The sequence below is a fragment of the Ochotona curzoniae genome, unplaced genomic scaffold (genome assembly GCF_017591425.1).
Source record: "Ochotona curzoniae isolate NIBS_2020 unplaced genomic scaffold, NIBS_Ocur_1.0 contig_1274, whole genome shotgun sequence".
Classification (NCBI taxonomy): Eukaryota; Metazoa; Chordata; class Mammalia; order Lagomorpha; family Ochotonidae; genus Ochotona; species Ochotona curzoniae.
The window spans coordinates 8,471,688-8,488,263 of record NW_024465023.1 but is presented as its reverse complement, the minus strand read 5'-3'; the positions used below and the strand labels follow the sequence as shown (position 1 = coordinate 8,488,263).

The 16,576-nt window shown below is 56.2% G+C and overlaps 2 protein-coding genes across 3 annotated transcripts; one reads left to right on the top strand and one right to left on the bottom strand.

Annotated features, from left to right (window-relative positions):
* Positions 1-3,624: 3,624 nt before the first annotated feature.
* Positions 3,625-6,574, top strand: PLP2 (proteolipid protein 2). Its single transcript, XM_040998778.1, has 5 exons — positions 3,625-3,866; positions 5,035-5,187; positions 5,304-5,399; positions 5,827-5,917; positions 6,103-6,574. The coding sequence occupies exons 1-5, from the start codon at positions 3,771-3,773 to the stop codon at positions 6,123-6,125; spliced, it is 459 nt and encodes a 152-aa protein (XP_040854712.1). The 5' UTR covers positions 3,625-3,770; the 3' UTR covers positions 6,126-6,574.
* PRICKLE3 (prickle planar cell polarity protein 3) lies at positions 6,547-15,626 on the bottom strand. Of its 2 annotated transcripts, XM_040998757.1 has the most exons (9): positions 15,508-15,626; positions 14,315-14,400; positions 13,387-13,570; positions 11,202-11,315; positions 9,716-9,853; positions 8,739-8,942; positions 8,469-8,655; positions 7,874-8,176; positions 6,547-7,369 (listed from the first exon to the last, which is right to left on the bottom strand). In XM_040998757.1, the coding sequence occupies exons 1-9, from the start codon at positions 15,547-15,549 to the stop codon at positions 6,771-6,773; spliced, it is 1,857 nt and encodes a 618-aa protein (XP_040854691.1). In that variant the 5' UTR covers positions 15,550-15,626; the 3' UTR covers positions 6,547-6,770. The 2 variants fall into 2 exon arrangements, with proteins under 2 accessions (XP_040854691.1, XP_040854700.1); XM_040998766.1 differs by lacking the exon at positions 11,202-11,315 and having other exon boundaries at positions 15,508-15,595.
* Positions 15,627-16,576: the final 950 nt, after the last annotated feature.

The window sequence follows — 16,576 nt, the reverse complement described above, 5'->3', positions numbered from 1 at the left end:
TTTCGCCAGCAGCCCGTGGTCTCCCACTTCCGGTCCTTGTGGTCAGCTTGGGCTGGCACCCTTAGAGCACCGGCTGGGGCCTAGGAACCCCCTTTGAGGCGGAGCTGGGAAGGTGTGAGTCAGCCTCCCAGGCTTCCAGGCGGGCTAGGCTAAAAAAAGCCTGCTAGAATCTTTGGGCCGCGCCTCCTTGTCCATAGATGGTGACAAACTGCAGTGAGGTTTGTGTGCACAGGCATACACACAGGGAAAGGCCCGCAGAGTCTTCCTCTCTGCGGGGGTGCATAGGGCCAGTGGTTCTGCAGTAGGGTAGCCCCTGGCTGAGGTCAAAAATGTCCTGTTAGCTCCCCTGTCACCATATCCTGAACCCCATCCTCCCCCAAGATGGGGAAGCTGTGGTCGAATTAAAACAGGCAACTTTCACTCCTATGGAGTGGCAGGGGAGTGGGAGAGAAGATGGGACTAATTAAATGGCTAGGATGTGAGTTCAAGGAGGCCCTGGGAAGGAACTGGGGACAGCAAAACTAAGCTGGGATTGAGGTATGAAGAGGTGAAGAGGTGAACGCGGGAATGATTAGCGCTGTAGACATTGCGGGGGAGTGTGCCGCCTGGGCTTCCAGCTCCCCTTGACTCAGCCTGGTGGAGGTGTGGCTCTGCACAAGTCGCGGAAGGGATCTTGAGCCCCAGTCCTATAAACATGGTCACACCCAGGGGACTAATAGCAGTAACCCCAGCCGCCACTTGCTTGGCCATATTCATTTTTGCTACTGGCTTCACTGAAATAGTTATTTTCATCTAGTTGCACATGTATTCAACAACACTCTGTCCATCATATCAGGGAAGAAATTGAGGCCTGGGCGGTACAAATGGCAGGGCAGAGGCTGTGAAAGCAAGATTTAATTAAAACAGGATTTTTGATGCCAGTCCTCTTAATCTCACCTGCCTTTGATAAATATTAATTGAACTTCAACTGTGTATCTTGCAGTGATGTTATGTGTACTATGGAAATGCGGGAAGAACAAATCTTGTGTTTTATTTTTTTTAATTTAAAGAGGTGGGACTGTTTTTTAAAAAGGCATTATGTGATTATTTTTAAAAGATTGATTATTTTCATTGGAAAGGCTGATATAGAGATAGAAGGAGAGACAGAGAGAAAGATATTACGTCCAATGATTCACTCCCCAAGTAACCACAATACCCGGAGCTGAGCCAATCTGAAGCCAGGAGCCAGGAACCTCTTCCAGGCCTCCCAAGTGGGTGCAGGGTCCCAAGGCTTTGGGCCGTCCTTGACTGCTTTCCCAGGTCACAAGCAGGGAGCTGGACAGGAGTGGGCTACCGGGATTAGAACCGGTGCCCATATGGGATACTGGCGCATGTAAGGCGAGGACTCTAGCTGCTAGGCTACCATGTTGGGTCCTTTATATAATTATTGAAAAGACAGAGTTAGAGAGAGGGAGAAAGAGGTGCCATTCTCTAGTTTATTTCACAAATGGCCAAAACAGCTGGGGTTGGATCAGGCCAAAGCCTGGAGCCAGGAATTTATCCAGGTCTCCCACATGGGTGCAGTAGCCCAAGGACTTGGACAATATCCCACTGCTTTCCCAGGTGTATTAGTGGGGAGCTGGATTAGAAATGTAGTAGCTGGGATACCAACTCATGCCTATAGAGGAAGTTGGTGTCGCAGGTGGCAGTTTAACCCACTAAGCTATAATGCAGTCCCAAAATGTATATCATTATGTAGGTGATGTGTTGGGATTAGACAGATATCAGACAAGAAAGAAGAAAAGGAATAAATAAAATATGATGTCATAGAGGAGTGAGGGTGACAAAACCCGCAACAGAAAAGCGCCATTGGAAAATCATATGGGTGGATATATGGGCTACTGACCTCTTTGAAGACTTGGCATTTTGATTCAGAACTTGAATGACCAGAGGCCACATGTAATGAAGAGCTGGGGGAAGGACCTTGACATCAGTGAGAAGAGCAAGTGCAAAGGCCCTAAGAAGCGGCTAAGTCTGTGTTTGTTTGACAAACTCAGGCAAGCTGTCGCAGAGTTCAGAAAGCTTACATTCAGCACGGGGAAAGACTGCTCCAACCCTTCCACTATGAAATTATTCCTTTGGGCTGAGAGAGAGGAGGAGTCCTGCAGCGGTGAGGGCCCCTGTGTTTGAGGGACGCTGAGCAGGCAGGTCCAAGGGCTGAGCCTTGTAAAATGAAATCAGAATGAATGGCTGCGTGGGGTCTGGCGAATGAGCACTCAGCGCGTCTCAGTGATCTCCAGTCCGGAAACAAAATTCCTGTTTCTGATGCAGAAATTCAGGCTGAGCTGGCCGGAATGACTTGCTCACTAGATAACACACCTACAGTTGTCATCAGCTTTGCTACACTGCCTGGCACCCCCGAAACCAGCCCCTCGTCTTGCCAAACTTCCAGCAATAAATATGTGCTGCTTCCCCATTTGCCATCTAAAAACTGGGTTGACCACAACCGGCTCCTCTGTCGTTAGAAGCAGAAAACTGAGCCCAGCACCTGGCACCAGTACTTACAGGGATCACAAGTTCCAAAATTCAGCCCCTTGGCTCTGTGGCTAGGCCCAAGGTCTGACTCGTGTTACTGAGCTGCCTGGTGTTCGCCAGGCCCTGTTGTGCTTCAGCCCTTTTCTCTAGCAAGGTGGTGTGGTCATCACTGCTCAGTGATGAATTCCAGGCTTCCTGGATGCTTTATCTGCAATTAGCAAGTTTAAACCAACCATTCCCCATCCCCACTGCCCCCCAGATTTGGGTCTCATTTGGTTACAAAGACCTGTCCTAACAAGGAACAAGGAATACTTTAAACACCTCGTTTATCACCACATGTTTTTGGGTAAGATATTTAAAAAAAAAAAGATTTATTTTGTAAGATTTACTGAAAGGAGGAGAGACAGAGAAAGATCTTTCATCCACTGGTTTGCTCCCCAAGTGGCTGCAACAGCTGGAACTGAGCTGATCTGAAGCCAGGAGCTTCTTCCAGGTCTCCTACATGGGTGCAGGGTCCCAAGGCTTTGGGCCGTCCTCAACTGCTTTCCCAGGTCACAAGCAGGGAGCTGGATGGGACACAGGTTCGCTGAGACACAAATTGGCACCCGTATGGGATCCCGGCGGCTGCAGGGTGAGGCCTTTGGCCACTAGGTCATTTCGCTGGGCCCCCTTGCTGTTGTTTTAACCCAGTAGTTCCAGACCCTGTTGAGAGTGAGAAGAAATATACTGTATATGCATTCACGGGGAAAACTTCCCAAAATTCAAAATATTCTCAATTCTAGAAATATGCTCCATCATGTTCGTGTCTTAAAGGTTTCACAGCAATCTAATTTTTTTTTTTCCTTTGCTAAGGAAACTGAGTCACTTCGTCCCAAAGCCAAATTCTCGCGGCTCCGAGTTGTGACAGCCCCGGGTGCATTTGTAATCGCAAAGGCCGAAGGATCTCTTCACTATAGCAGCGGGTGCCCGGAGCAGCACCCCGGATAGGGGTTGCCCCCGGGGGGGGGGGGGTGAGGTGAGGGCCGGGTTTGTCCGGGACGGGCGGGGCGAGGGGGCTTCCGGGGCGGCAGCCACCTGGCCCGGCCCCCTCCGGCCCCGCCCGCTTCTGCTCGGCGCGGTGATTCACTCTCTCCTTCGCCCCGGGGGCCCCCTTCTCGGCCAGACGGCGGGCAGGACAAGCTTGGTGTAGAGCGTCCTCGAACCCGCCCGCAAGCTTTCGCAGATCCTCCGCAGTCCCAGCGACTCCGCTCCACGCCATGGCGGACTCTGAACGCTTTTCAGCCCCTGGCTGTTGGGCCGCCTGCACCACGTTCTCGCGCACCCGAAAAGGAATACTCCTGTTTGCTGAGATTGTGAGCGTCTGGGGACCGGGCGGGTGGGCAAAAGCGCCGTGGCGGTTGGGAGCTAGAGTGGGACACGCTCCGACCTGGATAGATTGGAGTGAGCCGGCACGTGGTCCGGGCGCAGGGCTGAGGGGCGCAGTTGAGGGGGATTCGTCGTGGAGGGCCTGAAACCTGGGGCGCAAGGAGCGCCAGTGGAGTTTGATCAAGGTGGTCGGGACCTGGTGGCCCGCGGCTGGTGGCAAGCAGCTCGTAATGCATGTTAGCAGGCTACGCGAGTGGGGGAGCCCGCGTGGACTTCTTGGCGGGGACATAGAAGGGGTCCTGTGCAGTGGGGGCCTCCCGTGGCAGGGCGTGGCGCGGCCTGGGCACTGGCAGGCGGGCTGGCAATGAGCCCAGGGGTGGGGCCTGTTGGGGAGCGGCCCCGCGCTAGCCCCGAAGGGTAGGGCGTTCCACCCATCGCCAGCTCTTCCTCGCCCTTCTGGGACCCGGCGGGAGGTCCCTAACTTTTCCAGCCACTGGGAAACCTTGCCTTCCCGTTTCCCCTCGAGCTGGGCACCACTTTGGTGTCACTTGGAAAAGGAGTATGGCGCCTTTAACCGAGCCCCGCCTCTCGGCTGTTACTTTCCCCGCTTCCCAAAGGGGTTGCCCAGGGAACCTCACGTCCCCCAGCCTTCCTCCAAGCTCACCGCACCCCCCTCCCCCGCGCCCAGCTCCCGCCCCACGCCCGCCCCAAGGCCAGGAAGCGGATCCTGCTGTGGGAGAAGTTCACAGAACATCTGGTAGAGCCATTCCCCTTACAAGCTTACTTCCTCCTGGAAGGGGAAAAGGGGAAACTGAGGCACCCGACGACTTTTTTTTTTTTTTTTTTTTTTTTTTGCTGAGGGGCCTTGAGCCAAGCCACTTCACCTCTCTGTGCCTCCCATAAAAGTCCAGCCAGTCTTGATAGTACCTAGCTCATCAACTCGGTGTGATGGTGACGTGGATCTGGTATTTGTGAGGCTTCTAGAACAACGTTTGGGCGACAGTGAACACACAGAAAGGCTTTCATCTTTAACTGAGTGTCATTTCCCAGACCTGGTCCACGTGGAAGTTTGAGGTCCCCTCCCCACCTCCTGTCCCCCACTGGCCTGGGGACTGATGGAAGGCCCCCTCCCCCTTTCCCTTGTCATCCTTCCAGATCTTGTGCCTGGTGATTCTGATCTGCTTCAGCGCGGGGACCTCAGGATACTCCTCTCTGTCTGTGGTGGAGATTGTCCTTGCTGCCGTCTTCTTTGTCATCTACATGTGTGACCTGCCTTCCAGGATGGCAGTCATCAACTGGCCCTGGAGTGTGAGGAAGGGGGCGCAGGGGCTGGGGAGTGGGTGGCTGGGAGGAGGACTGACGGGTAGTGCAAGTTGGCCTGGAACTCTGCTCACTGACTTCTGCCTTCTCCTTGCACCTCACAGGACTTCTTCCGGGCCCTCATCGCGGCAGTCCTCTACTTGATCACTTCCATCTTCGCTCTCGTCGGGAGTGGAAGGCCTGCCATCATCGCAGCAGGGGTAAAGGCCCTGGGGCAGGGGAGGAGAACTTTGTGAGCCCGCCCCCTTCCCTGGGTGGACCACACTTGTCCTCAGACCTGCAGGCAAAAGTGTAGTTCTAGCCCTGGTTTCGCCACAAAGGACCTTTCTGGGACGTCTAAATAGTTGGCCCCCTATGTCAGAGCAGGCCACCATCTGCTGGAAGTTTGTCACCAAGGGAGTAGGAACTGTGTCCCCTCCCCATGGACTGTGGCTGCCTTAGTGTTGGGAGGGACAAGGCAGAGAGATGGAAAGGCTTTAAAGTCTCCTAGCCATTCCCTGCGGGTGCTCTGGCTTCTCACGACGACGGCACCTAGCAGGGAGTCACTGGAGGAGGTGGCACATACCGGGAGGTGAGAGTGGGCTGACCTCCCAGCCCAGCCCTTCTCATTCCTGTCTCCACTCCCAGGTCCTGGGCCTACTTGCTACCTGCCTCTTTGGCTACGATGCCTACTTCACCTTCCCTCTTCGGCAGCAAAGACATACAGCAGCCCCTACTGGTAAGTATGCGTGTGGGTGTGGGTAAGGGATGAGCTGCGGAGAGCAGGAAAGGTGAGGAAGAAAGCATAGGGGTGTCCCAAGCCAGGCCCCAATGCCTTCTCGGGGTTGTAAGCTACAGCATGCGTGCCTGTCACCTGCATGCGTGGACCCAGCCAGTAAATACTTGTGTCTTTTCCTCCTACAGATCCCACGGATGGCCCAGTGTAGGTGACGTCCCCTAACTGCTCCACAGAAATAACTCCTCCCCATCCCCCACAACGATACTCCCAGCACCCCACCCCCCCCCCCACCGCCACCATGGAAGCCAAATTGCCTTTATTGGGAGAATTTTATCTCCCCATCTGTCAGTCAAGCCTCCTGGGTGTGAGCACCTTGGTGGGTGTACCTAGGTCCTTCTGCCTTCTGCATTACCCAGAGGGAAACACCAGCTCTGCCTAGACCCCCCGCCCCCAAGTAAGCCACAGAATGAGGGAGCAGGCCATCTCAGATTTGCCACCCCAAGCCCGAGCTGGAAGCTAGTCCAAGTAGCTTCTTGTGTGTGTGTATGTGTGTGTGTGTGTGTGCGCGCGTGTGCGTGTGTGGCGGTTCTGTGGAGTGATACATAAATAATAAACAATTTGTACAAATATGTGATAATAAATTAATCCTTTGATGGATCACGGATACATTTTCAGCATGGGGAGGGGGAGTTGAGGCAGCTGGAACAAGGAGGCAAAGAAGCCAGGCCTATTGAGTTACTTCAGTAATGTGACACAGTGAGAGAGGAAGGATGGGGACTGTTGATTTAGTAGCTTGCAGAGGGGGCAGTCGTCAGCCCTGCAGAATGGAGCCGATGCACTATGTTGCCGGCCTTCAAGCCACGATGCAGTTCTTATTTCGCGGCTGGCCAGGCTTCCCTGAGCGCGAGTCCGGGGGGAGCGGTGGGGCCTGGGCGTTGGCAGTGTCAGTGGCAGCATCCTGAGTCGACAAGGGCCTGCGCAGGTGCGGGGGCAGAGGGATGCGCTCCCCTAAGAAGAAGCCATCGTCCTCTGAGGACTCGGAACTGGGGCTGGAGGGAGAACTGGAGCAAGATCCCGAGTCTGACCCCGATCCCAAGTCACACTGGTGGTGACGACGTCTGTCAGGGTGGCGGAGGTGGTGGTGATGGTGGTGGCGGCGGCGGTGGCGGCGGCGGCGGCTGGGGGCCTTGGGTGGGGGGCTGCGTGGCCTGCGGCGCTGGGCTGGAGGAGCACTCAGAGTCCGCCGGGGACCTCCTCCGTCAGACACCAGCGGATCTCGGAAGCTGACCCGCGGAGTGCTCTGGCGGCCGAAAGCTCCTTCTTCGGGGCGCGGGTCCTGCTGGCTGGGGGACTCCGAGGGTGGCTCTGAGGCACTGCGGAGCCCCAACTCGGGCATGGAGTGGCGGTGGGGCGCCCCTCTCAGAAAGCGGGAGGGCTCCTCGGGACCTGCAACTGATTTAAAAAGAGACATGGATTCCTGCCTGTGTGGGTGCCGCCTGCCAGGCCTGCGCGGATGCTGACAGAAGACCTTCCCGGGATCGGCAGTGGCGAAGTGGGACAGGGGGGTAGAGGATGCGGGCAGTCATGCATCTGTGGGTTGTGGGGCAGAGGCCAGAGGATGGGAGTGCGGGGGAAAGCGGTGGAAAGAGCAAGCCATTGTAGGTGTGGGGCTGTGGCTTCGGAGGGAAGGAGGCGGGACCTTAAGCTGGAGCCAAGGAGGGTTCAGAGAGAGAAGGCGGGGGTCTTCTAAGGAGGAAAGGAAGAGAGGAACTTGGGCCCCAGCGGAGACAAGCTGAGGTAGGGGACAGGTCTCACGCAGAAGCAGGACGGAATCAGGACTCACGAGGTGGGTGTGGTTTGGGATAGAGACTAGGCCTGGAGATGGTGACTGGAGCGCAGCAGGTGGTGGGCCAAGGGGGGGTTGGGGGCGTGGCTGCGACTGGGCGTGGCTCTTACCAGGCTCCGCCTCCGTGCAGGTGCCTTTGGTGGAAGTCTCCGATGCCCTCTCGTCGGCTGAGAAGGAGGCTGTGTCAGGGGCTGTGAGCGCTGCAGTGACTGTACCTGCACTCCAGCTGCGGCGGCCTGGGCCGGCAGCGGTCGGTTCGGCCCCAAGGCTACAGGCTCGCGAGCAGAAAATTAGGCCCCGGCGAGGAAGGAAAGGGCGACCCAGCAGGGGCCGCCCGCAGCGACTACAGCAGAAGCAGCGGTCTGAGGCATGCCAGTGCTGGCCCTCGTAAGCCATCTGGCCCTGGTCCAGGCCTGTGGAAGAACCAATGAAGCAGTGGGGGGTGGGAGAGAACTGGGGCAGGCCCCCCGCCCCGAGCACACTGGCATGTGTTCTGAATGGGGCTTCGTGTAGGTGGGGTTCCGAAGGTATGGCGCAGCCAGTGGTGTTGGGAGTGCTACTTTCAGGAAAAGGGGACAGGCCTGTGGCATTGGGGCTAGACTTCAAAGACAGGACAACATATGATAGATCCTGCAGCCCAGCTCTCCATGTGCACCCCCTTCGCCGCTCCCCCGCCCCGCCATCCAGTCCGCCACAGTCACCCACCAATGTGCTCTCCGCAGCCATCACAGTACTCGGCGTGTCGGGCCTCGTAGCAAGCGCAGCAGTGTGGCCGGCTCTGACGCATGACGTAGCGCTGGCCTCCCAGAGAAGCTTCACATTCAAAGCAGCAAAAATGGCCCATGTGCCAGTGCCGGCCCTCTGCCTCCGTGCATTCTGGGGAGAAGATGATCTGGGGGTGCAGATCAATCACCTGTGACCCTCAGAAGGCTCCGCCCCCCCAGGGCCCCGCCCACTCTCCCCTCCCGCTCCTACCTCATCGCACGCTTGGCAGCGCGGGCGCAGGCGCTCCGCGTGGTGGCGGCCACAGTACACCTTGCCGGCATGGTAGAAGTAGATGAGGTCCACCAGTAGCTCCCGGCATGTGGTGCACACGAAGCACTGGGGGTGCCAGCAAGCGCCCAGGCCTGCACGGCTGGCAAACACCGCGATGTCCCCGCCTCCGATCTGCTTTCCACACTGACAAATGACACAGACTGTCACGGTGACCTTGAGCAATGGCCAGGTGGATGTCGTACTTGGGCCTCCTCCAAGGTGAACCTCTGACAGGCCCCCCTCTCCAGGCCTGCTTGGAGACAGGCTCCGCCTACACTTGGGGTTAGAGCTTGTGAGAAACCATGGAGACAGGCCCCACCCATGGGGAGAAGGGACTGTCAGGTAAACCTCCCCCATAGGGAGCTGGGCAAGACCCAGAGACCAGTCGGACCCAGTGGGCAACCATAGAGACCAACACCATCTGAACTGAGATCTTAATAACACATGTTACCTAGCAGTACATGATAAGCACAGACACCGCCCACAACAGAGGGCCTTGGAAACCAAATGACACTCATGGACAGGCTTCAGAGACAGGTTCCACCACTGTGGGTCAGTTTTAAAGGCTTTGGGGGATCCATAAAGAGACAGACCCCAGCTCCCCACCCATGTCCACTGCTTGGAGAGGAGGCAATAATAGAAAAGGAATGTCAGGGTTTCCTTACAGACAAATCGTGCTCAGCAGCAAGATCTGTGGAACAAGTCCTGTCCACCAGGGGGCGATAGAGATACACACCATCCACTAGGGGCCCTTGGCAATAGTCCCTGTCCAATAGTTAAGATGTGGGCAACAGACAATGGACCACCAAGACTGCAGGTGCGGAGGCTTAAGCAGCAGCCCTCGGCTTCCCAGGGCCAGGAATTAGGTCTTGCACCCCAGAGTTTGGAGCATAGGCATAGGTCTTTTCAGGGCTCACCTCCTCACAGATGGCCCCAGTGATGGTGACCGGGAAGATGCGCACTGCTCCACGCCCCAAGTTCTCCCGCTTCCGCTGCTGGCTGAAGGCCCTAAGCTCTTTCTTCTCCTCCTCTTCCAGTGCTGTGCAGTACTGGGCCTGGAGTGGGGGATGGGGAGTGGCAGTTGGAGGAGTCTTCCAGGCTCTTCCCTGATGCCTATCCTTGGCCTTTTAAGATTCCACCCACTTAATGAAACTCAATTTCCTTCCACGGGGGCTGTTGCTAGCTATGCTGGCATCTCATATGGGAGTGTCATCTGAAACGCTAGCTGGTGCTCCACTTCCCATCCAGCTCCCTACTTGTGGCCTGGGAAAGCAGTTGAGGGCGGTCCAAAGCGTTGGGACACTGCACCCATGAGGGAGACCTGGAGGAGGCTCCTGGCTCCTGGTTTTGACCTGCCCAGCCTTGGCCATTGTAGTCATTTGGGGAATGAAGCAGTGAATGTAGATCTCTCTCTCTCAGGCCCGGCGCAGTAGCCTTGCAACTAAAGTCCTCACCTTGAACACACCAGGATCCCATATGGGCGTCAGTTCTAGTCCTGGTGGCCCTGCTTCCCATCCAGCTCCCTGCCTGTGGCCTGGGAAAGCAGTTGAGGATGGCTCAAAGCCTTGGGAGCCTGCACCTGCATGGGAGACCCGGAAGAGGCTCTAGGCTCCTGGCTTCAGGTCGGCACAGCTCCAGCCATTGTGGCCACTTGGGGAATGAATCAGCAGACAGAAAATCTTCCTGTCTTTCCTCCACTCTGTATATCTGACTTTCCAATAAAAGTAACATAAATCTTTAAAAAAAAGATCTCTATCTGTCTCTTCCCGTCTAAATCAAGTCTGCATTTCAAATAAATGAATGAATATATAAATCTTAAAACAGTTTCCTTCTGGGGCTGGTGCTACGGCACATTGGGTAAAACTACCACCTTGATGCCAGCAACTCATACGGGCACCAGTTTGAGTCCTGGCTGTTCCACTTCGGATCCAGCTCTCTAGTCACAGGCCAGGGAAACACAGCGAAAAATGGTCCAAGTGCTTGGGCCTCTGCATGTACATGGGAGACCTGGAAGAAGCTCTTGATTTGTGGATTTCATCTGCCCAGCTGTGGTTATTGCAGCCATTTGGGGCTGAACCAGTGCATGAAAGATTCTCTCTTTCTCTTTGCTTTCTGCAACTCTTTCGAGTAAATAAATACATTTTTCTTTAAGTTTACTTCCAGGCCTTTGTGTAGATGGCATGGGTGCCTGAGAATCCCCCTCCCCCACTTACCTGTTCATTCAAGGTTTATTTGTGCCTCTTCCAAGGAATGTCCCTTTCTGGTCCCAGCCCGACAAGCCCTCTCACCTCACCTCAGTACAGCTTTCCTGTCCTGACCCCTGTCCATTGCTTTCCTGATGCTCTGCGCTTGCGCAGCATGTGTCCAGTACCTGGCATTACCCTTCCCATCTTCTCTCCTCACCTCACTGTCGTGTGGAGGCAGCTGATGCAGCAGCTGCTTGATTCTGTATTTCTCTCCAGGACTGTTGACATAGGGGACCTTGTCCTCTGGCAGGCAGCTGAAAAACTGGTACACCTAGGAGGACATGGGTGGGGTGGAAGAGAACCATTGAAATCAGCAGTGAGTTGGGTCCCCCCACCCCTCGACTTCTCTGAGAAATGTGAAAACATCAAGACAGGGAACTCATCCTAATTGCCTCTCATCTTTCCTTCCCAAAGGCTAGAGCATTCCTTCTAGTTCCCCGACCTTGCTAAGGGTTCCCTCATGTGTGAACCCCTCCCCCCTCTGTTTCACTTCCAACCTCTTTACAGCAAACATCCCTGGAAGCTTTGCAAACACACACCTGCATAACACTTCCGCTTCTCCTAGTCTCCCTGGACTCCACTCTGGGAGGCTTCCGCCCCTTCCCTCACAATCCCCCTCCCAGTGCACTTCCTGCAAAGCTCTCAAGGTCAGCGGATGTCCACGTTGTTAAAGTCATTGTTCAGTCCTCCTTGGAGTTGATCCATTAGGTTGTCCTGCACCCTGCTTACTGGTCACTCCCTTTTCCTGGAAACACTTTCTTTCCTTTGGCTTCCAGGACACCAGAAGGATCCACACTCATTTCCCTCCCACCTTCAGCGGATCCTTTTGTTGCACTTTGCGCTTCTCCTCAACTAGCTGACTCTTAAATGTGCTGGGGAGGGGATCTTGGGACTTGGTCCTCCTGTTGACCTTGTCTCCCTCGGGAACTGTATCAGCTCTCTCTGCTGTAACCATCACCTCTGGGCCAAGCTGTCATGGACACAGGTCTTCTTTTAGTTGTAGGCAACGTGGTCATTTAGTTGTCTCAAACTTCAGATGGCCAAACCCCAACGTTTAGGCTTGTACTCCTAACTTGCCTGTGCCTTGGCCATCCCCATGCCAGCAAAGCTTCTCATTTTGTGGGTTGTCTTTCACTCCCTTTCCTCTCCCCACTCTCAAGCAAGTCTCAGTTCTGCTCTACTTCAACTGTATCCAGAATCGGATTTCACTATGTCCCCCACCAGCACTGTTGTACTTCACCTAGACTACCTCAGCCATTCCCTCCCCACTGCTACCCCTGCTTGCACCCACGCTCATGGTCCAAGTCTTCTTCATGATCCTTGTCACCTAACTTTACCTCCCTACTCCCTCTGCTCCGGTGGCACTGCCCTCCTTACCATCTGTCATACACACAGGCCAAGTACGCTCCTGCCTCAGGTTCTTGGTGGCGGCTCTTCCCTTTGCTTCTACGGCTCTAACTTCCAGGGCAGTGCAAAGTGCAAACGTTAAATTTTCATAGATGCTTACCTGGGCACCCTGTTTACAAGGTTAGCATTTCTGTCTCTCCACCCCCTTATTTGCCTTTTTTTAAAATTACATGCCTTCACATCACCTGACACACAGAATTGGCCCTCTGTATCTGTACATTCTGCATGTGAGGACTCAACCAGCTATAAACTAAAGACAGATGAAAAAAATTAGATCTTGTCAGCATTCCCTAAACAACATCACGTTACAACTATTTACATAGTATTTACACTGTATCCAGGCCTAGCCATGACTTTGAGCGTGTAAAGAATCTATGATAAGACACTCTTTTATATATAAGGAATTTGAGCCTTTGTGGATTTTGGTGTCTGAGAATCCTGGAACCAGCGCCCTGAAGACACCAAGCGATGACTGTATTTCTCAAGTGTGTTTATTATGGTCTGCATATCTTTTCAGGTAACTAATCTCTACCTAGGAAAACACGGTGTTGTGTGTTTTGTTCTTTGTTGCATCCCCCCAATGACTAGAACGCTGACATACAGCAGGTGCTCTGTATCTCATTAAATGAGTCAATCACTGAAGATGAGTGACTGGAGTAGTGGGGTAAAGGGGGTGAAAGACAGGTGGGGCGAATAGGCCCTGGGGTAATGATCCAGTGATCCCTGAGGATTCCTTGTGAGGTATTGGGAGGATGGCCACCCTCCATCACAGAGGAAGGACACTCTGAAGTGTAACTAACTACCGCACTCGAGGTACCACTGCCCCCCTCCACCCTCCACAGGAGGCTCCCGATGAGTGTGCATGTGTGTGTGTTGTGTGTTTGCATGCATGTGTACCCACTGGAGAGCAACAGTAGCAGTTGGTCCCTGGTCACCTGCTCCGGCTTGAGGCCCGGGGGTACCCAGGCATACTCCTCCGAGGCACAGCCTGAGTCGTCGTCTGAGATGGAGTGGCGCTGGAAGTCTGAGATCAGGCGACACATGATGCGTTCCAGGTCCACAGGCACCGCGTGCACAGCGTGCTCCTCTCGCGGGCATTTACAGTGTTGGCAGATCTTTCTGAGGGGGCCGGGGCGGAGGTCGGTTAGGATGGTTGTGTACTCTGAGTCCTCCGCAGTCCGGATTCAACGGAGGGGCGGGAACTCGCGGGTCGTCACCACCTCCATAGGGCTCCGGCCTGGGGCTGGGACTTGACCGGAGACGTAACAACGAGCCAGGGGCTGGCTGAGAGCCTCTGGGAAAGATCGTGGAGTATGGGTTGCAGATTGGGAAGGGCTCAGCTTCCAGCTAAGGGAGACCGGGGATGTGAGGCGGGTGGGGGAGGGGCGGGGCTGAAAGCTTGCAAGCCCCTTGGGGGGAGGGGTGAAGGTGTAAGAGGGCCCGGGCGTGAGTAGGGGCGGTGGCACAAGACTGAGATAGGAGGGCTAAACCGAGGCGCTTTCCCTCAGGACTGGCATTTCATTTTGGGGGTGGCGAGACCTTCCCGGAGGCAGGACTGTAGCCTGTGTGATGCGGCCCTTGACTGGTGCGTGAGCGGGGCTCTGGGAGTCTATGGGTGGGGCCTGAGTCTGGGGGCAGCGGAGCATCTCCCGGCAAATGGAACGCGGAGGCGCCTGGCGGATTCTGGAGGAGGGGACAGTTGTGGGTGGGGCTCCAAATCTGCGCCGGAGACTTCCCTAAGTGGGCGGGCGGTGGGCAGAGCCCATTCCTAGCAACGTGGCCTGAGCTTCTCAGGGGTTGGGGGTGTGTTCCCTTGAGGGTGGGTCCTGGCCCAGACTGAGGCCCTGGGGAGGGGTCGCGTACCTCCAGCCGTGCAGCAGGAAGCCTGGGCACTGCTCCCGGCATGAGTTGCAGGGCTGGCCCCGGTCGGGATCTTCTGCCTCTGGAGGCTGTGGTGGGCAGGCGGGGACAGACGATGGGCCGGGCGGGGCGCGGGCGCCGGGAGGGAGAAGTCAAAGCCCGCCCCTCCGCTCCCAGGGCCCGCAACCGCACGCTGGGGCCTGTCCCACTAGGGCAGCGCTGGGCAGGCTGGGACAGCGCCGGGAGCGCGGGGGAGGGGGCCACAGCCCAGCAGAGGTGGGCTAGCCGAGGACACTTCTTTCTATGCCTGCCCGTTCAGGGAATTCCCCCTCTCCTGGCCTGCTTTGAACACCTCTCTCCCCTCCAAGCTTCAGGGACCGCCCCCCCCCCGGGCCCCAGATTTCCATGGGGTCTGGCCCACCAGAGCTCGGAGTGCTCAAGCTTGGCATCCCGTTCCACGCCTCATCTGCGCCCCTTCTACTAAGCCAGTCGCCGCATTCCAAGTCCACTGGGCAGGGAATATTGAGACCCCACCCGCAGGATCCCAACATGAACTCCCCCTCCGTTAGTTGGGAAACTCATTACCCCCTCCCCCAAACCTTGACTTCACCCCTCATTCCTAAGGATCCTCCCACAGGATCTCAGGGGCCCTTATTGCACTCAGAAACGTACCCCTCAACGCCTTGGCTTTTACACTCTCTGTCCCAGGGTTATTCACTTCTCTGCATCTCTCTGGCTCTAGTGGAAACCTGGTTGCCCCCAATGCCCTAACGTTGGCGCACCAAATTCTTCACTCCATAAGCCCTTAAAGCATTGGCCCCTGCCCCCCAGAAGTTCGGGAAGTCCCTTTCCACCCAAGACCCCAGGGCCCACTCTTTGGCCCTCGAAATCACCTCCAGTATTTCAAGGACAGAGGAACCAGCAGGTCCCAGGGGTGCCCAGGAAGCAGGCCTGCGGAGAATGGGTTAGCAGCTAGCGTAGGCCACCAGCTTTATACACTTTCACCCTAAATGCCACTGGCATTCTGGTGCCCAGGTGTGGGAAGACTCCCAGGTCCCTTGCGGGAATCACACTCGCTGCCCTTAAGTCCGGCCCTCTCTTCTGTGCCTCAGTTTACCCCTGATTCCCCTCACCCGCTCCAATTCCTCCTCCCTCCTCCCCCCACCCCACGCCTCTCTGCCCTGAGTCCAGCTCACCGCACGCCCTGAGCGGCGCCTCCGGGACCCACGCGCGAACATGGCGCGCCCGGGCAGGGTCAAGCAGGGCCGGGTCAGGCGAATGCAATCCTCGCGGGCCGTCAAGCCACAGCGCGTCCGGCCTGGGAACTGTGTTCCGTAAACTCGACACCGGCGTGGGAGGAGCGCGCCCCATAGGGCCCCGCCCCTCGATCGGTGTCTCCCGGCGCGGCAGAGGAGACAGCCCCTATCTGGAGATGAGCTGCAAGCAGCCCAGGGAAGCGCTGGGTGGAAGAGCACCCCTCACACTTCCCAACCCTTTGTTGTCCTCCCCTACCCCCCAGCTTGGGCCGCGTAGCGCAAGACACGGCCTCTTGAACCCCCGGTGTGCTAGTGACCTCTCCCGGGACAATCTGTAGAGGAGGGAGTGGGGACTCGGAGGTGGGGACCTGACTTGGAAGGGGTGGTGAGCTAGGCAGCTTGGATTTAGCTCCAGCTGGTGTTCCTTTGTCCCTATGAGAGCTAGATGCACAGAGAGCAAAGACTGTTTGAGATTTATGGGGGGGGGGAGCTGAAGTCACTGGCCAAGTTCCACTAGGAACTTTCCACGCTCTGTCTCTATCCTTATAGGCCCAGCCATCAAGTCCCCCTAAGAGCAGATCTCCAAATCGTTCTTCCTCTGCCCTGATTTTTTTTTCTTCCCAGTTAGCTATCCTCTTTTCGAAGCCAAGTTTCAGAGGCTTTTGCGCTCTTGGACTTCGCTGTGCCTCGGGGCTGGGAGGAAGGGGTCCTGCGCCAGGCAATCAGAACTCAGGCGCCGGGCCGGGGTCTCTAATTAGACATGGAGGCGGCGGCGGTCAGCCAGGCCTTTCATCATAGCGCACCGGGAACCTCCCGCCTCCCCGCCCCTATTACACACCACCCGGTCACTTCCCGCCCCTCCTCGCCCCAGGGAAGAACCGGGGAGGTGTGTGTGTGTGTGTGTGGGGGGGCGCTGCTAGAGAATGAATAAAGGAATTAACTTAGGAGCCACCTCCGGGGCCCCGCCTCACCACCTAAACTGGTCTCCACTCCTTGCGCAGCCGGGAGG